Here is a 21,309-nt window from a genome sequence, read left to right on the forward strand (position 1 = left end):
GTTTTGGCTTGTGGTTTCAGGGGTTCCAGTCCACAGTCAGTTAACCCTGTTAGTTTGGGCCTGACATGAGTAGCACACCATGGTGGGGAGTGCATGGTGGAGGAAGCTGCTGTGCTTATGGCCAGGAAGTAAAATAGGAAGAGGAAGGAGCAGGACTCCCACTATCCCCTTCAAGGGCACAGCCGCAATGATCAGAAGGTCTTCCCACCTCCTAAAGCTTCTGCCACATCCCAATTGTGCCAAGTTGAAAACTAGCTTTTAACACATAAGCCTTGGGGAACATTCTAGATCCATACCATAGCACCACACAGTAACAAGACCTAGAAGCATCTTGCAATCATTTTCCATAGAAACAGAAATGTAGGAAAAGACATTTGTTCTAATATATGACTATGTTTCCTGCTTTTCTGAATAAAAGCCAACATCCCCATGGGTAGAGTTCACTGGGTAATCAGAATGCTGGTATGAAGGATGCATCTAACCCTCTCACCAAATTAAACAGAATCCCAGAAAAGTGGAGAATAGATAAAACAAACTCTTGACAATCAAAGATGTAGGTATATAGGGGGTTGTGTATGTCTGAAAATGTTCATTTGAAATGATTTTTAACAAGTGGTCTCAAAACTTCAGAGGTAACTGCTCCCACTTTTTAAACACTCTTAAGTCCTTGAGGTTCAGGTAACTGGATTACACTAGTCTTAAAGCTACCCTCTTTGTAGTATATGCAAAAGAAGATTATGTGATTACAGAAGAAAGGAAGGAAGTAGAAGAGACAGGGGAGAGGAGGAGAAAGCAAGAAGGGCACAGCAGGAAGACAATGAGCTTGCTCACACGCTGGACCAGACCATCATTATTCCAGTGGTAAGACATGGGAGATTGTGTGCTGCTCTTCTGAAATTAGAATGCTGCCCTCCCTCAGTTGTTGTGGGGCTATAATTAAATAATAGATGTTGAATACTTGGCACATAGTAGGCATTCAAGAAATCCTGACTCTACTTCATAAATATCTGTACTTTACAAAATAGATACACTCAGGAGATACCTTGCTTTACAAAAGAATTCACCACGGGGACCCTTTAAGCCCTCTGCCCTGCAAGTGCATTTTAAATGGGATTGGGTTTGCAGAAATCCATTTACACATGACTTTTCAAAAAAAAACGCAGCCAAGGCGCTAATGAAGGCAGACGGGTCTCCAGCGAGAGCTCCCCGGGCATGCTCTCTGTGTCTCAGATCCTGTGCAGCAGGATTCTCTGAAAGATTGGAGACTAAAACCATCTTCTCTGAAAATCCACAAAGACCCACTGGCTGCCCTCTGGGAAGTCTTTTTTTCCACGCATATTTGGAAGAGCTGAGGTGTCTCCAGCTAGGGTCCAGGCTTACGAGGACAATAGCAATGGCAATTGCCTAACGACATTAGCTATCATTTACCAGAGCTTCCTATGTGAGAGGCACTGTGTTAATTCCCATTCATTACAAGGCAACAGAAGCTAACATCTGTATAACCACAAAGGCTTGCAGATTAACAAGCTCCCATAATTCCTCACAAAAATCCCACAGGCTATTATCTCTGTTATTGTTGTTTTTTCAGATAGAAAAACTAAGGTACAGAGTAGGTAAGTCATTTGCTTAAGGTTGCCCAGCTGCAAATGATGGGTTATTTAGAACAGTTCTTGCTCTGAAGCCTACCTTATTACAGATCTGCTACCCTCCATCCTGTTTCCCCTCCCCACCAGCACCAGATCCAGCAGAGACAGGACTGCACGGTGGAGGGTCCCTGCGGGAGGCGCTGCCCCTCCCTCTGCCCCCTCCCCATCTCACTTAGCCCTCCACAAGCTGTTGTCAATTGCACTAAAGTATTTACAGCAACCAGCGACCGCTGACACCTCTGCCCACGTGGGCTATAATTTGATGCTCAAGTTGTTAAACAGCCGCTTTCAAGCTCCAAGCTCTTCATACATGAGTGTCTCCCCCAAGAGCCAGGCTGGCTGTCTCTCCACTGCTCCTGATGTCTATATGCCTCTCCTGCTGGCCCCAGGCGTGTACACATGTGTACATGCTTAGTACACCATCACCACAGATGCTGCCACACACACAGTCACCATCACAAAAAACAATTCCGGTTCTCTGTCAACTCCCCTCCCAAAGCACATGTCATCACACACAGCATATATCACAGACTCCCACCCTCTCCCCTCCATCATCAACACACAAAAGACACGGAAAAGAGAATGGCTGAGAATGCCCTGGGTAAAGTAGTATTCACAGGGAAGTGACAGCTCAGAATGCCTATCCCAAATATACCCTCTGGAAATAACTCTCTTCTAGGTAATAATTTATTGGAAAATTACCCACATGCTCAACTCAGAGTCACCAGATAAATACTCTACTTATTTTTTCATGTGCTTGGGTTAAATGCAGATGTCACTTGGATGTGACTCTATCTGCATGTGCTTCCATGCTGCTGCATCTACATAAACCCCTGACTTTGAAATCTAAGCATCAGGGCCCATGTGTGTCAGGGGGTGGTGGTGTGCCTGTGCTCACACACTAGCGGTCCTCTGTTTGAATAGAGCAGACCCAACTCTTTGACTCCATTGCCCGCCCTCTCCCCAGGGAGTCTTTTCAGAGTCTGGGCTGTCCATTGCATAACAATTCAAGAGCAAACACATCCCTACGTCCCAGAAAGCACATCCCTTGCCACCTCCATTAGTGTAACAATGGTATAAGAGAAATTCAGAAAGAGTAGAGGGAGCAAAGGATAAGCGAGGGCAAGGAAAAGAAAAAGCTGCTGTGGCCCATCAACCCAGGAGAGAACAGATTCAGGGACAGGTACTCATCTGTAGTCAGGGTGGGGATGGTCTGGAGCACTGGAAGCTTACCTGTTAAGGGTCTGGAGAAGGTGCAGATTTCTAGCCTTCCTGGGGTCGCTGATCTGTGAAGACAGGGACCAGCCTTAGCCCCTTCTTGAGGTGTTGGGGGAAGGGTGTGGAAGACTCCCATTGGGTGCAGGGAGCAGAATGAGCCTAGCCAACAAGGAGACCTGCAGAGAGGCCTTCCTGGGAGGTCTGGGCCTGCTGCAAACAAAGAGATTCAGACTAGGCAAAGCGATAGGCCAGAAAGATAACCTGTAAAGAAAGGGGAGGATGGGAAGACTGCAGCCCTAGGAGACCCAGGGCTGCCACAGACAGGAAGGAGATTACAGTCAGAGATGTTAGTGAAAAGACTCAGGACTGGGGTGGAGATGGGCGTCTCTCCTGCAACTTTAGCAAAACACTGATGGAAAGATCCTGCCCTGTACCCCTCTAAATGGCTCCTCCCGTCCTTGAGGAAATGCTCCTGGGGCCTCTGGGGACTAGCAGAACAAGGAAAAGTCTGAGTATACCCTCCAGGAAGACCCGGACAAAGTGCCAGACTAGAGGCTCTGGGACAGCAGGAAGCCAGAGAGAGAGAATAAAAAGCAAACCTGAGAATGGGGTAGGAGGGGGCAACTGGACCCTGAGTTCAAGTGCAAATGCTGCTATTGCTGATGCAAACCTGAAGCAGCCACAGAGCTTCACCACATCTGATCTGTAAAGCAGTTAGCTGCACGTGCCCATCTCAAGGCACCAGATGAGGCAATGGGGTGGTAATGCTTTTTAATGACTACTGAGCCTCCTTGTTGATCAAGACTCTCAGTGGGGAAAAATCATAAGCACAGGGTGGAAAGGACAGTGAGCGGTTACCTACCAACATGGAGCTCTTACTATCTTTATTCCTTGTGTGTGCTCATGTGTCCTGCCTCATTCCACACAGGATCTGAGTTGGTTGAGAGAGAAAGACCACTGACAGGCAGATGGATGGACAGAAGAGTAAGGACAAAGGCAATAAGAGGGCAAGAGACCTCCAGGGCAGCAAGGTTATTCATTCAGATGTTTGTTTTGACACTCATTCAGTGAGCACCTACTATGTGTTGGGTACTCTTGGGTTTAATTATAGTTATGATCAGTGAATGTAGACAACTTCACCCAGGACAGAGCAATGGCAAATGTGAGTTTATTCACTGGGTGCAGTGAATAATCCACTTGTAATCCCAGCGGCTTGGGAGGCTGAGACAGGAGGATTACAAATTCAAAGCCAGCCTCGGCCACAGCCAGGTGCTAAGCAACTCAGTGAGACTCTGTCTCTTAAAATTCAAAAAGTAGGGTTGGGGATGTGGCTCAGTGGACTAGTGCCCCTGAGTTTAATCCCTGGTATTCAAAAAAAAAAAAAAAAAAGTGAGTTTATTCCTTTGCCTTCTGCACATGCTCCTGGGAGCCTCTTCTATGCACATGTGTGTCCCATTCCTAAAGAAAAAGTGTCCCCAATGGGATCTGGTAAAGAGAAAGAGGGACAGATACAAGAGTGTTGGTCCATGGGATGGGCCACTATCTGATGATCCCATGGCCTACTGGGAGCCAAGGCTGCTCTGAGTGCTGCTCTGCAGCGGGTGGGACATAGGGATAGGTGAAGGACTAAAAGAGGGGACAGGGTACTTGGTTTTGGAGCCACTCAGTGCAGATTGGAGCACAGACCTCTCTGTACCTCCAGCTGGACTTAATGGACTTGGAATAAAGGAATATTTCTGTTTTCCTCTGTCTTCTTTCCAAGATATGGGCATGATGCCCTTTGTGTTGTTCACCAAAGCTAGGCATACTCCAGTCACTCAAATGGATCCTTAGATACTGAACGGAACAGAAGATTTCAGAAAACTTTGCACAGCACACAAGACTGTGTGTCATGGGACCCCATTACCCTTTCTTCCTGCACACACAGCCAGAATATAGTTCCCAATCTCCCCTGTAGTCAGGAGGAGCATGACTAGGATTGGATTCTGGCCAAGGAATGTGGTCAAAGTGATACCTGCCACCTGCAGACCTGACCTTTAAAAAGCATCTCCTCCAGAATCCTCTATTTCTTCTATGTATGTATGTATCTATCTATCTATCTCTATCTCTCTATCTCTCCCCCTTCTTCCTTCCTTTTCTCCCTCTCCCCTCCCCTCAGCTAACAGAGTTTAGAAGACTAAATAGAGTATGTGAAGGGCCTAGAGCTGGGGTCCACAATCTCCAGGGGACCCATGAAAAGAATTTGTTGGCTGAGAGCTCCATAAATTTGAATGGAAAAAAAAATTTGTCTTTATTCTCACAAACCTCTAAATGAAGACTCAGCATTTTATTCAATTGTAAAGAGAAGTAACAAACCACAGCAGTATTCCTGGTACTTATAATTTTGCCACCCATAAAAATTATTGGCGTTTATTATGTGGCATGCTTCATTGTTGCAAAAATATCAGAAGCTCATTTAGGTTGTATGAACATTGAAATTGCACTGTTAATCCCATGCTAGAGTTTATTTAACTTGTTTTATTATTATCATTATTGTTATATCAGCAATTATTCAATTATCACAAATATTATATCATAGAACTTTTTAGATATTTGGTACTCGAACCCCAACTGGTCTTTTTTGTAGTCCTGTGAATCGATGTCAAGAATTTAGAAATCTTTTTTTTTTTGGTGCTGGGGATTGAACTTAACTAGACTGCCCAGGGGCCTTATGCATGTGAGGTAAGCACTCTACCAACTGAGTTATATCCCCAGCACTAGAAATCTTTGTTCTTTTATAAAAAATATTTGCTTATTTATGTATCTTTAGTTTTAAGTGGATACATTAGTTTGTTTTCATGTGGAGCCGAGGATCAAACTCAGTGCCTCATGCATGCTAGGCGAGCACTTTACCACTGAGCCACCACCCTAGCCCTAGAAATCTTTATTCTTAAGTGTGAGAAGAGGCTTAACTAGACTGCCCAACAGGGTCCATGCACCAAAAAACAAAACAAAACAACAACAACAAAAAAAATCAGAACTCCTCCACAGAATTTTGATGCCCCTAGATGGAAGGCCCAGGGACCCTTGAATGGCTGCATGGAACAAAGTACCTCCCACTATCACCACCACGGAGCCAACATCTGGACTCTGAGATGAGCGAAAAATAATCTTTATTTGTTCAGTGACTGAGACTTTGAAAAACCATTATAATAAGAGAATCTGCAAGACATGGAGAATGCTGGGCAGACCTCTCAGCTTAAGCTAATTTTGGACTCATTCCTAGCTCTCCTAAATGCCCTTGCTCACAGGGTGGAATGTCTTAGATGCCCTCCCCTTTCATCCAAACTTCTACTGTTCCAATTTACCCCAACCTTCAAAGCACAATTCAAATTCTACTTCCTCTAGGAAGCCATCTGTGCCTCCTCCCCACTCATGAAACTTATTATCCCCAACCCTACACGCCAAGAGCCGTCAGCATCATAGTCTGAGCCTCCCCAGGGAAAAAAGTTGGCGGAATTCCCTGCCTATCCCCCCAGCCTACACTCACCCCTACAGTGTGCCTAGTCCAGGGATGCCCAGACTTAGTAGGACCATTTGCTGCATGGAGGCGAGTGGGTGGCTGAGAAACTGTCTGTTTGATTCAGTTTTGTCCTTTGACAGCCTGGCCCAGTTCCACACAGAATATGTATGTTTAAGGAAAATGTATGATTCAAGTGGAAAAAAAATATACCAGTGCTTTCCCACACTGAGGCCTCAATTTCCCTTCCCTGAAACTATTTCTGACCAGTCTGGATTTCAGACTAATATATATTGTCCTCTAGGTCTCTGTACAGCAGTCTCTCCTTATCCTTTGTTTTGCTTTCCACAGTGTCAGTTACCAGTAGTCAACCTCGATCCAAAAATATTAAATGGAAAGTTCCAGAAATAAACAATTCATAAGTTTTAAATAACTTTTATTACAGTATATTGTTGTAATTATTCTATTTTATTATTAATTTATTGTTGTTACACTCTTACTGTGCCTAGTTTATAAATTAAATTTCACCACAAGTATGTATATAGAGGAAAAAAACAGCATATATAGGATCTGGTACTATCCCAATTTTCAGGCATCTACTGGGGGTGTTGGAACCTATCCCTGTGGATAAGGGGTGAGGGGAACCACTGTGGTTTTAGTAGCCAAACCACACTAAAAGTCAGGAAGGGGTTAAAAATAAGATGGGTCCTCTCCAATTCTGGTGAATGATATCTCCTCCAGGGTCCCAAGGCTGAGTCAGCCTCTTTGTCCCACACCCTTCAAAGCCACTCCCTCTGCCCACCCCCTTTCTTCTTTTCCTGCTCCACCCCTCCCCCAATAGGCACTGGAGCCCCTGCCCTTGGGTAGGAGCACTCATCCTCTCCTCAAGCTCTGGAGAGCCCAGGCCTACTCCACAGACAGCAGCTGCACCAGGCCGTGAGGATGGCAGGGAGGCAGCTCTCTGGCCTGCTCCTTCACAGTGCCACTCCACCAAGCTCCTTTTGTCTCCAGGATGAAGATGCACAGAGTCTGAATAAAGGACCCCTCTCTCCCCTCAGGTTATCATGCCACACGGGGCTCAGGGTCCCCAGACCCCGCCCTGGATGCTGCTGTTCCCACTCCCTCTCCCCCACCACACAGAGAACCAGAAATCATTATTATTCTGTGAAGGGTCACACTTCTGAGTAACATTAACTCCACTCATCTTTAGGCAATGCAACACACCTTTGGAGGCCTTGCACTGTGTGATTGGTACAGAGTGATGCATCAGATTCAGCTCCTGCCCTCAGGAGCACCCAGTCTAATGAAAGAGGTGGAGCCATAGGCAAAATAATAATAATAATAATAATAATAATAATAATAATGCTTCACAATTAAGCAGGAAAAGTTGCCAGGTGTGATGATGCACACCTGTAATCCCAGCAACTCTAGAGGTTGAGATAGGAGGATTGTATGTTTGAGGCCAGCCTCAGCAATTTAGTGAGACCGTCAGCAACTTAGGGAGACAGTCTCAAAATGGAAAAAAAAAAAAACAATTAAAATGGCTGGGGGTGTATCTCAGTGGTAGAGCACCCCTAGGTTCAATCTCTAATACAAGAGTGGGAGGGGAAGAGTTCTGGGGACAAGCTCTAACTCCAGGCTTGGGGACAAGGATGGCAGAGAAGGTTTAGAGGAGGTGACAACTGAACAGGGTGACAACCAGGCAGAAAGGAGGAAAAGGAATAATCAGACCATGAACCATAGAATCATTGGCTCTTGGGCTCACTAAAAGGTAGTCTCACCGGCTCCTAGAATTATTCTTTCAATCAACAACTATTTATCATGCCAAATGCCAGGCTGGATAAAGAGGTCTCAGAACTGAAGGGATCTCATATCCCAAAGTTGTCCTGGCTTTCATACCCTGCTCCTAAGGGATAACTGTCAGTTCTAACACCAAGGTCCCAAGCAGAGGAAAAGGGGTCTGAAGATGTCCTGGGAGTCAGAACGAAGGCTGGGTCCTTCCTCGCTGTGTTCAAAGAGGGCTATTCAGTTAGGAGTTCTCTGGGATGGACACTGGCACTCTGAGAGGGGACCTTGGCTCCATGTAGATTCAGGAACTGATAAAATCAAACAGGATGGATTTGGAGTGGTGGCCTCTCCCTATGACAGATTTCAGCTCACCAGAGTTGGGGGGGTAGAATCCTGCCTTAAATTACACCCATCAGCTATTCTCTCTCAAAGCCCAAGGTATTCTTTCTTCAGAGCCTAATCACACCTTTAATTAGATACACATTTGTGCATATCTTTCTCTCCTCCACTAGATTGTCACTATACTGAGGACAGGAACCTCATGTGTTTTGTTCATAAAACTTGTATACTAAGCTTAGGACAGAGGACCAGGCACAAAGTAGGTCACAAAAGACTGTGAAAATGAATCAGGACTGATGGGTGACTATGGAAGTACATTCCAGCAGATGAGGACAGCCTGGCAATGAGCTCATTTCATTTTAAAGAGGAAACTGGACCCGAGAAAGGAGAGAGTGGTACAAAACTTAAGCTGCCACCTCTGTGGGGAAGGTGGGATGTGGCAAGGCTGGCATTAGAGGGAGAATAGTCAGAGAAGGGCACTCACAGTGTTGGCCCCCAAGATACATCTCCTGGAGAGAATCTGTACCCTTGAGGATACCCCAGGGGACCCCCTTCTGCATACTCTTCTTGAGGTTTTTAACCCCTTTGTCCCAGAGCTATAGGATGTGCCTGGCCATGGCAGCCTTCTCTTTGGCCAGAACTGCCTGACAGGGCCACAGGGGAGAGGAGTGGTGGAGTTGGGAGATAGGGTGGGGAAGCCTGTGCTGGACCCACAGGACAGTCCTCCCACCTAATGTGAGCAAGGCAAGCCTTGAGAACCAGAGCACAGGACGGTTCAGGTAGCCCAAGCACATCCCATTTAGTCTGGGATGTGCCCTGGTCAGGTCAGGGTCATTCCTGTTAGCATGGGATCAGGCCCACTCAAAGCAGGGTCACCCTTGTTGGCCAGGGGTCATCCCTTTTTAGCACCAGGTCTCCACTTTGGCGCAAGGTCACCCTGTCTTGCAGAGTCGGCCCCTAACGGAGGGTCATCCTGGCGTGGGGCAGGGTCACCTGGGTTAGCATAGGGTCATCTCTATTAGCGTAGGGTAAGTCCTGATCTGCACAGAGTAAGCTCCTGGGACTTTGGGGCCAGCGGCGCCCTCAGGTGGCTGGGCCCGGCCGGCGATCGGGATCCAGTGCCCGGGAGGGTTTCAGGAACCTCGTCCCTGAGCTCTCCACCCTCGCTTCTCTCACACTCAAGCGGGGAACCTCGCCCACTCGGTCCCAGCCTCGCCCTTCAGGAATTGCATCCGCTTCCGAATATTCTTTGCACGCATCTTTGGAACTCTTCGGCTCACAGAGTGCAATGTATTGCGTAAGCGCATCTGAGACCAAGAATCCGAGATGTAGGCGGAGAGACGGTTCACCCGCAAAATCCAGCCCCGCTCCAGGGAAGCTACCGCAGCCCTTTGCCCTCCCTTTGGCTCCTCCCCACTTCCCCGGGTCTCAGAGCCCACACCCCTCTGCCGACTTGCCTCTGAGAGCGCCGTCAAGTTTTCAGGTTTGCTCCTAAAGGTGACATCTGCGGAGAAAGCGGAGCCACAGTCGTTTTCCCATTCGGGCTTTAGAAAGGCTCCGTTCTCCTCACCCTCCCCGCCCGGGTTCCAGTCTCCCAACTCCCATGGGGTGTTTGGTCTTTCTGCACACCCCAACATTCTAGTCCTGACAGGGCTTCCGGAAAGAAGGTCCACAAGGGACTGAAGTAAAAGGAAGTTGGGGTAAATGTTTTTTTGTGCCACCCCATCCCAGCACCAGCGTAGTCATAATCGCTAGGCCTGAGAGCTCCGCCAGAAGTGAGGTGTCCACTCACCTTCATACTCATCCGCATGCCCCTTCTCCATGAACTGGGCAGAACTGGGGAATGATGGCCTTTCCCTATGACAGATTTCAGCTCACCAGACAGAGAAGGGCACTCACAGTGCTGCCCCGCCCCCCTTCTAGGGCCCTGCCAGGAGAGGAAAGTCCAGGAGCCTACGTGGATCCAAAAGGAAGGGCAGGTATGGGAGTGGGAGCCCCAGGAAATATGTCTGTAGAGTTCAGCACAGTCCCATTCAGCACTCTCACTGAGAGAAAGAACCCGGCTGGAGAAAAAGTTCCTCACCAGAGGGGTGGCAGGGAGGCCAGGACCTGAAGATGAGTCAAGGCTAACTTATTTCTCTGAAGTCCAAATAGTAGGGGAAGTACTAGTCCAAGGTCACAGTTAGCATTCTGGAGAGATCCAGTGATCTTTCCTCCTCCTTCTCTATCCCATCATCTTCACAATGGGTGCTAAGATGTAGAGCCAGGATGGAGAAAGAGAAACCAAAGCCTGGCAACTTCTAAGGATGTGTAGAAGTCAAAATCCTTAATACTGAATTTGTGTACACACACACTTATCTACACCCACACATACCCCAACACCCCCCTCCCACCCCTCCAGTTCTGAACCTCTAGCAAACATCCCACCCAGGAAGAAATGGCTCCAGCTAGGGCTGCCTAGGGTCTGGACCAGATTTTCTCCCTTTAGTCTCCACTTTGTTAAAGGCCTGAGCACAGGAAATAAGGCTCGGGTTGGTCGACAGATTCTCAATCAGACTTGCAGAAATGATTTACTGACTACTATCTCTTCCTTGCCTCCAAGCAGGTTGCTGGTGCCAGAATTTTGGTGCTGCCTGGGGCCAGGGGTAGGACTTAGTCACCTCCCCCAACTCCCACTTCTGCCCTGAAACAGGCCAAGAGGAGTGACACATGCTCTTGCTAGTCCACACACCTCCCTTCTGCCACTAGCACCTCATTCATCTAAAGACAATCTAGATCATGTCTTTAATTACCTGGATAATTGTCTGCTGTACAGCATCTCGATCTCAATTTTCCTCCCATCCTGCCACTGGGAAGGAAGGGAAATTCAGAAGCCCAGTGACACTTAGGATTTTCCTAGAATGTAAGGGGAGATGCTAGTTTTTAAGTTTCCTCAAAATAACTGGATATGTGCCTTAACTATCTATGTTGGTGTATAGGGGCTATAGGGTACAACTGCATGTCCCAGAACCTACTGAGCAATTTTGGTCAAGCTCCACCCCTCACCCCTTTCTAGACCTGTTTTCCCATCCATACATTGTTAGCCTTGGCTGCTCGGCAAGCTCTGCTGTTACAGGCTCTACAGTCTGCACCTGCACCTTTGATGGAAAAGAAAGTTTCCTTAGAATGGAAGGGAAGGCTCCAAAGCCACCTAGGAATTGCTAGTCAAGCCCTCTGTGCAACCTGGAGGAGAGGAAGCTAGCAGCACCAGGCCAGAAAGCAGACAGGGGCCAGACAATGAAGCCTCTTGGATAATTTGAAACAACCCAAATTCTGAACCCAGGCAGGCTCAGCGGGTGGACATGATGGAAAAGAGAAGAAGCAGGAGCCTGGGGTAGGCCGTCAGCCTACTCCCCTGCCAATTGTATCATTGCACTCTTCAGCAGATTTGCTTCAGGCTCCATGTTCCCAGTCTTGTCTACAGTGGGGGGAGCTGAGGACAGGTCCCAGTCTTTGCTAAAAAATAAAGAGGCTGGAAACTCAAATCCCTTCTTTCTCATTTATGAAGGGATCCATTCCTAATTCTTCCACTCCAATCCTCTCCACCCACATCTTCCAGCCTCTGCCAGAGCCACCCAAGGAGACTCACCACACTCACAGACTCACACAGATATAGTCACAAATACACATGCTAGCACACACATAATCACTTTACAAATATTCACCCCTAGGGACTGGGGGTGTAGTTAAGTGCTAGAGGGCCTGCTTACAAGCACAAGGCCCTGGGTTCAATCCTCAGCATCACCAAATAAAATAAATAAAAATTAAAATATTCACTTCTAAGCACAGTTGCCAGAGCACAGTGATAGATACCTATCCCCTCTGGCACACACAAACATAAACACAATCACAGACCCCAAATACCAAAAAGCACAGACACACTTAAAGGCTGTGATATCATCATAAAGTAGAAATCTACATCCTTAGCCCTTAAAGCACCAAACGTTCTTTTTTACATCAAATATCGGATAATCATTTGTTTTGCCTTTGTTTCAGTTTTCAACTTCCCAATTAGACTGCCTGCAATGATAGGAGGCAGATGTTCACTCTGTACCTCCAGGACACAATAGGTGAGCAATAAGTACAGGAACCGGGTAAGGGAGACAGGGAAGGAAGGAAGGAAGGAATATTGGTAGGTAGGTAGGAAGGTGTGAGCCAGACAGGAAAGAGATCTCCAGGCTTGGGTGAATTAACTCGCCCGTGTTTGTTAATTCACCCCTAATTGATGCTTATCAGCTAACTTCTCAGAAAAACTGCTCCTGGTTCTGGCCCCATACTTTTCAGCTAGCGGAGGGATCTTGAGACCGAGGTGGGGGGGTGCCGAGAGGCCGCCAAAGGAACCCGGAAGCAGCTTTGCAGTCTGACTGCCCTTGCTTTGCACACTTAAGACCCGTGGGGTTGCAAATGTACACTCGGAATGACCCTCAAACCTCCCACCTGTCAGGGGCTTCACACAGCCAGGCTGGCAGGGACAGCTTGGACAGGGTAACCCGGCGCAAAGTCGGCCCACCAGTGTCGCGGGCCCTTGGCTCCTCTCCATAGCTCCGTAAATGACCGGTTGAGTCACCTCGGCCTGGTCCTTTCCGTTTGAAAAGGGGAAGGTGGAACCCTCTGGTCCTCAGGACCCTCTTTCCGCGCCCCCCCCCCCCGCAGTCTGTGTTCTAGACTAATTTAAGTGATAGCCTCCTTAGTTGCCCTCTTAGACTGAAATGACTCAAAGTGGGGAAGCGAGACCTATCCCCCTAAAAGACTGGAACATTTGCATACAACTAATAATTGAGACTCGAACCCGTAAGGCCCAGGATAAGCAGCCAGGAGGGAAGTTCGGGAGGAAAGCTCGGGCTAGGGTGAGAGTGGAGCAAGGTGGACTCCCCACCCTAGCCCCGATCCAGCATATCTACATCTGAATGGGATGAGGCAACTTAGCTCTGGAGTCCTAAAACACCTGCTTGGGTGGAGAGCGCGGGGCGCAAAAAAAAAAGGGGGGGGGGGTGTCCTCTGTAAGCGATGGCGAATTAACAATAAAGCCCTCTTCTGTACCCTCAGCGCTTCCCGGTTATACTGCCGCACACACTCTGACCGTGTCTACACAGATAACTTCAAATGCACTTTTCAGGTCCGCAATGATTTTAGGATGAATTTAAAATTTTTGTTGCCCCAACAATTTTTTTTTTTCCAGTCCTAGGATCCGTGAGCCCTAATCCCAAAGAAACTTCTGCCTGAAAGAGAAAATGCCCCAGACGTGAAACCAGCCTTGGACATTTTTCCGACTTCTAGGAAAACTGAGCACAGACCTCCAAGGTGCCGGCTTCCAGTGGTGAACCGCACAGGACTCCAGTAGCGGTGACTTGAGCTCATCCTCCTGAGGCGCCCCGCGCTTGAGGATTTTGACCGCACTCCTTGGAGTGTCTCGGAATAACTGAGCGGAGGGGTGGTGAAGACTAGGAACCTTTCGATCCCCTCCGTGACGACGAAATTTCCGCGAGGAGACTAGAGAGCCTGGAGGAAGATACCTGGCGGAGACCCTTGCTGCATTGAGAAACGCAAGTCGCTACTGCGAGAGATTTCCTCTGGGAGTCCGCTTGCAGCGAAAACACAGCGCTCTGCAGGGACCCCAACTCAAAGCAGGGGGCTCAGCCGGGGTCGGAAACAACCCTGAGGATGTCAGCGCTGAGTCAAGAAGTGGGGTGCATGGGAGGAAACAGACTTCCTTCCCCAGCAGACCGAAGCCTCCAGGTCCCCCGAGCGACTGCAGCTTCGGACTGCAGCGCTTGCTCCGCTAGGGAAGGAGGCGGTGCCGGCTAGGCTCCGCACCAGCCGCGCCCACCAGCCCGCGAAACATTTTGTTCTCAAAGCCACAACTGGGACCCTCTGTCCTCCCTACATCTCTCTCCGTTGGTACAATACACATGTACGCCGACCTTTAAAAAGCAGAATAATTCTCAACCACCGCCCCCCCCCCCCAATCTAACCAGCGTTTACTCTCAAATACCCTGACAGGCGAAAGACTTGGGAGGTTGGATTCTCCTGTCCGGCCACTGCCCACCTTTAGTTTTCTTTCAGCGTGTCTCTAGAAATCTCGTAACCCCAGCCCCAGGGACAAACGTAAACCGGGTCTTATCATGTTGGTTGGCTACCCTAGACCCAGCTACACAACCTTTTAAATCACGTATCGGAATAGTTTAGGCGCAAACCCAAACTCGCCTCTCTTCTCTTCAACCGGGAGCCCAGGGTTCGAAGTAAACACCGAATTGGGTCCGTAAAGACCGCAGGCGAGCTGCCTCCTCCCACCCCTCACTAAGCTCCAAACCATACAAGGCACACTCCGCACTCGGAATCTTTTCTCCCTTTCTCTTGCAAGGTCCCTCGTTTAAACAGTGTCGGCGCCTTTATTCGCCTGACTCTGCGCGCAGGAAAACCCGCCCGGTCGGTCATTGTCTGGTCTGCCACCGCCCCCGCCCCCGCCCCAATCAGTGTCACAAAACGCCCCTTTCAACAGATTCCAAACCCTCTTCACCCGGGCGCACCGAGCCTTCAACTTCATTAAGTGAGCGCTAAGGCGACGCGGGAGGAGGCGAAGTTTAAATAAACCCGAGCGGAGAGGGAGGAGGGGTGGGCCTGGGGAGGGTTGCTAGTTGAAGGGGGGAGATAGAAGTGTTTTTGAAAAGGGGAAAAAAGTCATCAGGGGGAAAAGCGCTTTGTAACCACGAAGACGCGCCCGCTGTGGCGAGAACAAATTGGATATGGAGGGGAAGTGTCCGCTCCCCCCCGCCCCAACTCCGGCTCCTGGGTGGTCTGGGGAGCCCCTGGAGAAAGGGGGGTAAAAGATGGGGAGGAATAGGCGGTGAAAAGAATTAACCGCTTTAATTGGGCTGCAAGAGAGAAGTGCGGGGAGGCTTGCGGATGGGCCTCGATCACCCAAGCCAAATACTCTTCGATAAAATAGAATGTCAGCCCTTAGCGGTGGCTGAAAAACGCATGTCAAAGTTGGAGAATCAAGGTTGTTCTTCACAACCATAGTAAGTAAGTCTGCATGATGGGGAAAATCCTGCCCGGAAAGACCCTTCCCCCTCCTTCTCCTTGTGGCCTTGGGCCTCTCGGCGCCGGATGAAAAGGAATGAAATTGAACGAAATTGAACGAAATGAAGTGAAATTGACCAGTGAAATTCGCCAATTTTCTTCCCCTTTAAACTTCCCGCTCTCAGCAGCACTCACTGAACCCTAGGCGGATTTCTTATCATTTTTTTTTCTCACCTCGGAGAGATGAAGGTGTGCCCTGGATATTTTCTTATTATTGTCACCAATTGCTGAGGCCTGTGTACGACAGAACCTCACGTGCCTCCACCCAGGCAAGGAGGGAACCCACTGGAGCTGTTCCCTAAGGCATGGCCAGTTTCTCCTCCCAGGAGGCTGAGCTCCTAAGTGAGACAACACCCACCTTATGCAGCCACAGATTAGAAGGGAGTCACCAACTGAGCCCCCTCCACAGTCTGGAAGCAGCGGAAAGCCTAGAGGTTTCTTACCATATAAATCCTGTAACTCATTCATTCTTCCTACACTCCAGGTCCCAACTCACATGTTACCCACAAAACAATCTAAAATGGTCCAGAATTCCAAATACCTTCCCTCCCCCCTGCCTTCAGCATGTGGAACCTTGTGGGCTCTCTTAATAATTCTCTTCTGGGTAGTTTTCATGGCCAGTTGGGCATTAGTGGTTTCTCTCTGGCCTCCAACCTCAACTATAATTGTAATCTGGCCCAGGCCTGACCTTTCTGACCCTCTATAAAAGGAGGGTCTGAGTCCTGGGTCTGGGAGTCCCTCATGCACCACACTCCTTCAATTCCTGTATTTCTGTCTTTTCCTGACAGGAACCTTCTACACACAGAGACATCAAGCAATAGCCTCAAAAAAAAAAAAAAAAAAAAAAAAAATTCCCTCCGACTACCTCTCCCCCACTCTCTTACACACATATGCTGGAGTGTACACACACACACACACACACACACACACTTGACAAAGACATCAAAAATCTGCTGCTTCTCCTGTAAACAGCACTTACGGAAGTGTTTCATCTATCTATCCACCATCAGATATGAATTCTGCCTGACTTAATTTCTCTTTTCAAGAAAGGAAAAACCAACTGAGAAGTCTTTTACTTAAAACCCCCAAAATTAATATCTGGGCGTGACCTTTTCATGATCAATGAGATCACATAGCTGCAAAGGGCTTTATTGAGAGCAAACACACTGGGTGGGCATGCATGCACACACATACAGTCACATGTACCCTTCCTCAAGTAAAAAGAAATGAAAACAAACTCAGAGCAGTGGAAGTCAACAAAGCAGCCAGAGACCATTATCCCAGTATTAGCAGACATTTCCCAGTTTTTACCATTGAAACTAAGCTTACTTGGCCTGTATCATTTGATAAAATGGTAGACAGGTGGCCCACTGTATCCAACTCCCCTACCACCACCACTACTCCCTTAGACTCTCAGCAAGATGGAGAGAGGGGTTCTGCCTCACCTCTGGCAGAGAACTTGCATTTATCAAATATACCTACAGACTTGTCTCTCCTCCCTTGTGAAGAGGATGAGAGACTTAGGAATCCCAACAACCCTTCCCAAACTCTGATATTCTCCCCAGTCTTATCCTGATTCACACCTTATTCTGATTCTATAGCAGCCTCTGCCCTCTAATATCTTCTTCCTTCCTACTATTGCCAGTTGCTGAAGAAGCCTTCGTACTTCTCTCTGCCCACAATCTCAAGTTCTCTGCATCTGAGTCTCTGATCCTGTTTCTTCCTTTTCAGTCACTTGTCTCCTAACCCTTGCCCTCAAAATTGTGTGTGTGTGTGTGTGTGTTTTATGAAGACTGAACTGTCTCTTCGTGTATTTCCATATTTCTTCTCTCCTATGATCTCAGTGGAACACACAGAGAAAAAAGCGCAACAACTATCTCTGCTTCTTCCAAAGCATCACCTCACCCAACGCATTTGCAAATCTGACTACAGGTAGTACCAAACACATGTAAAGAGCTGAGGGCTCAGTAAGCTGTGGGAGATTCCAATCAGACCAATGGATTTGCACTCAGGTAGTAGCTTCCAGCTATGAGCGTGGTTCAAGGGACCAGGAGTTTTGCCCTAGCAGACAGACCCCATTAACTCTCCTTTATCTCACAGTACACCTCTAGCCCTCTCAGGTGGGGAGAGAGTGAGGTTTCAGTCTCTAATTTCATACCTCCCATTCTGTTACCTATGTCAGGAGGGGCCAATTCCTAAAGGCCCTACAATGGCCAAAGAGAAACCTCTCTCCTCTCAGAGAGTGTAACTGAGTCAACACACACCCAGAGAAAAATGTTCACGGACAAATGTAAAAATAAAAATACATATATTCTGAAAAATAATATACACACACAAACCCAAAGACAAAACAATCCAAGCTCCATAAAAGCCCCTGCACATATCTATCTATACAGAGGCACACAGAATGTGCATCAAGAGACTTACTCGCCCTGTACTCAGTGGATACAGTGTTCAAGAGCACTTAGCACCCAGATCTACCCAGGCCATGCTAAAACTAAACAAGAAGGAGGTAAGACTCCTCAGGTGCATTTGAAACAGAATCCATGTGCCCAATTCCATGGTGAAAACCTTCCTAGTCCCGGAGTGAAAATGAAAGTGCTGGAGGGGTCACTGGCTTCCCAGAGACCTGGCCCCATTAGCAGCTGAAGGCAAACGTCACAGTGCCCCCAGTATCTGATAAACCCAAACCCTCCTCTGCCTGCCTGGCCCTTCCTCACTCCCCCTCTGCTGGGGAGCTTGGGGTCTTCTAGGTGAGCCCCCAACAAGGACAAGGGAGTGCAGGCAAGCAGACGGAGCTGGTGACTGCTGAAGTTCGCATATATTTATTCAATTGACACCAGTGGGAAGGGAGGAAAGAGACAGATTTTTCTTTTCTTCCACACAAACCATCAGACAATTTCACAGAGTCTTCCCTAAGCAGAGGTTTCTAAATCAATGCACACCAGTGGACAGAGAACAGAGAGCAGCCTGCTGTACAGATATTTACACATAATTACAGGACCCCCTGACACAGCTCGGTGCCCTTGCCCACCCCACCCCCACCTTTCCAGTCCCTGACCCAGACCCTCCTCTCCCACCCGACCTCATTGCCTTTAACTACAATAAATACCCCAGGGCCTGGGGCTGAGCTGGAGGCTGAAAGGGCTGCTGGCCCTGGATGGCTGGCCCCTGCCGGCTAGGGGAAAGAGAAGAAGTTCCTTGAAAAGCACCCAAACATGAAAGAGAAAGGATTTTCCTCATGGAGTGGGATCTGGGGTTTCTGCAAAGATGTGGAGATCCGCTGCTTCACCTCTCGGTTCAGCTTCGCCTGTGTAGATACTGCGCTAGGCTTCAGAGGGAACGAACTTCCTTGGAGAACAGGGAAAAAAACTTTGAATTTTTCTTTTAAGCACAAGCGGATAACAGATGTTGTTAAATTATAATATTGGACAAGCAGGGTCGCAAAGTTGAGGAAGGAAGAAAGGGAGACCTCTCAGCGCCCTTGGTGTTTCTGGTGGGATCCGCAGGGCCTGGGCAGGCACGTCTCCGGGAAGGCATTCTTCCGGGGTTGCGGAGCGGACTCAGGCAGGGAAAAACCGAAGGTTCCCCACTCCCTCGTTTGCTGCTCAAACAGGAATGGGATCTTGGCTTGGGACCACTTAGCTTAAACCCAGGCCTCGCCCTGAGCGATGGAGCCCGCTTCGTCCCAACCCTCGGCGAGATTCTGAGCGTGGAACCTGAAGTGCCAAGTCACGCGCGCCGGCCCAGGTTGGAGACTCTTCATAAATAGACTCCCTGAGTTCCGCTGGGACTGCAGGAGCTCCCGGGAGAAGCTGAGCGCGGGCCTAACTGACCCTGAGCCCGCTGTGGTCAGAAGTGGCAGCCACTGAGGCCGGCGACTTTGCCGGCAAACGGCGGCCCTGTAGACAGGAGCGCGTCCCCAGGGTGCGAGAGGCGGATGTGACCGGCCACCGGAGCCAGGGCCGGGGCAGTCAGCATGGCCAAGACCTGGGCTTGACCCCCAGGTCCCGCAGCTGCCGTGAACGGCGATCCCGGGGACCCCTCGCCGCTGCCTGGGGGTGCTCCCCCGCCACCACCATGGCCCATGATGTGGTCTATAGAGAAGGAAGGCCTCTGCCCAGAGCCTGCGCCCCCGCCGCCCGCACCACCTCCTGCGTCAGTCTTGAGGCCCTGGCGCAGGAGTGCGGTGGACAGACCGGCCGCTGTGCCAGCTGCGGGAGGGCTCAGGGACGCGGGATAGAAAGCTTTGGTGCAGCTCAACTCCGCGCCTAGGAAGGCGGGCAGGCCGGAGGGGCCAGGGCCCGACCCTGGGGCAGGCGCAGGGGCCGGAACCGAGGCTGCGCCAGCGAACACCGAGGCCGTCGGAGGTCCGGGTGGAGGCGCAGCGGCGCGGCCTGGGGGAACCGACAGCTGGCAAGGCGCTGCTGCGGCAGCGGCGGCGAAAGCGAAGGCGTGCGGGTGTGGATGCGGGTGCGGGGCCGGCCCCGGTGGGGGTGCGCCATAGGCCGGGAGTGCTAGCCCGTAGCCATAGCCGTAGGCGCCGTAAGCGGCGAAGCCGGGCAGGAAGGCGCCGGGATCCCCGGCCGCTGCAGCCCCGCCACGCAACAGCAGCTCTGGGTGAGGGTGCGGGTGTGGATGTGGTGGCGGTAACGGCTGCCGCTTGAAGCGCTTGCGGCGCCGCAGGAAGCTGCCGTTGTCGAACATGTCGGCCGACTCCGGGTCAAGCGTCCAATAGTTGCCCTTGCCCGGGTTGCCCGGTTCGCGGGGGATCTTGACGAAGCAGTCGTTGAGCGAGAGGTTGTGGCGGATGCTGTTCTGCCAGGCGGGGAACTTCTCCCGGTAGTAGGGGAAGCGGCCGCTGATGAACTCGCAGATCTCGCTCAGCGTCAGGCGCTTCTTGGGGCTCTGCAGGATGGCCATGGTGATGAGCGCGATGTATGAATAGGGTGGCTTTACCAAAGGGCTCCGCGTCGCCGCGCCCCCCGACGGTGGACCGGGCCCCGGCCCCGCCGCGCCCCGGGCCGCGGCCGCGCCTGGCCCTGGGCTTCCCGCTGAGGCCGCCGCCCCCCGGGGCGCTAGAGCGCGAGGCTCGCCGTCAGAGCTGCCACCCGACTCCTCCTCGTCTTCTGCTACGTCTGCCTCGGCTTCCTCCGGAGGAGGCTCGTGGCCGTGAGGGAGCACGTCCCGGGGGGCGCGGGGCCCGGAGCGGGCTGGGAGCTCCCCCCCACCGCTGCCGCCGCCCACCACGTCTATGTCTGCGTCGGCCTCGGACAGTGCGGCCGGGGAGCTCTCGGAGGACATGATCTCGCAGCAGCAGCTGCCCAGGGTCATGGTGCCGCCGCCACCGCCGCCGCGATCTCGGGCTCCGCTCCGGCCGCGGCTCCGGCTCGGCCGCGCTGCCTCTGGGGCGAGTGTGTTTTGCGCGCGGGCGGGGAGGGGGCGGACTGAAGCGGACAGGGAGGGGTGTCCCCCAGCTTCGCAGCGCCCCCTGGTGGCCTAACTCAGCCGGTCTCATCCTGCAGGGCGCACCCAACTGGCCGCTCCCTCTGCTGCCCTGGGAGCCAGAACCGGGACCTACACCCACCGCGCAGGCGGAAGGAGCTGAGCCACCCCTCACCTTGGCGGGCGTCCGTCCCTACTCCCCCAGGGGTGGAAGTCGGGGTTCTCCTAAGCCGCTGCCTAAGGCGGAAGAGCCGC

At 50.5% G+C, this 21,309-nt stretch overlaps 1 protein-coding gene across 1 annotated transcript; it reads right to left on the reverse strand.

The window, feature by feature from the left end:
- Nucleotides 1-19,461: 19,461 nt before the first annotated feature.
- Foxd2 (forkhead box D2) lies at nt 19,462-20,943 on the reverse strand. Its single transcript, XM_077110126.1, has one exon. The coding sequence runs from the start codon at nt 20,941-20,943 to the stop codon at nt 19,462-19,464; it is 1,482 nt and encodes a 493-aa protein (XP_076966241.1).
- Between the last annotated feature and the right edge of the window lie 366 nt (nt 20,944-21,309).

Source organism: Callospermophilus lateralis, chromosome 7 (genome assembly GCF_048772815.1).
Source record: "Callospermophilus lateralis isolate mCalLat2 chromosome 7, mCalLat2.hap1, whole genome shotgun sequence".
Classification (NCBI taxonomy): domain Eukaryota; kingdom Metazoa; phylum Chordata; class Mammalia; order Rodentia; family Sciuridae; genus Callospermophilus; species Callospermophilus lateralis.

What these genes read in the sequence shown, in the direction of transcription:
- Foxd2 (XM_077110126.1), bottom strand. Translation starts at nt 20,943, where the DNA reads ATGACCCTGGGCAGCTGCTGCTGCGAGATCATGTCCTCCGAGAGCTCC.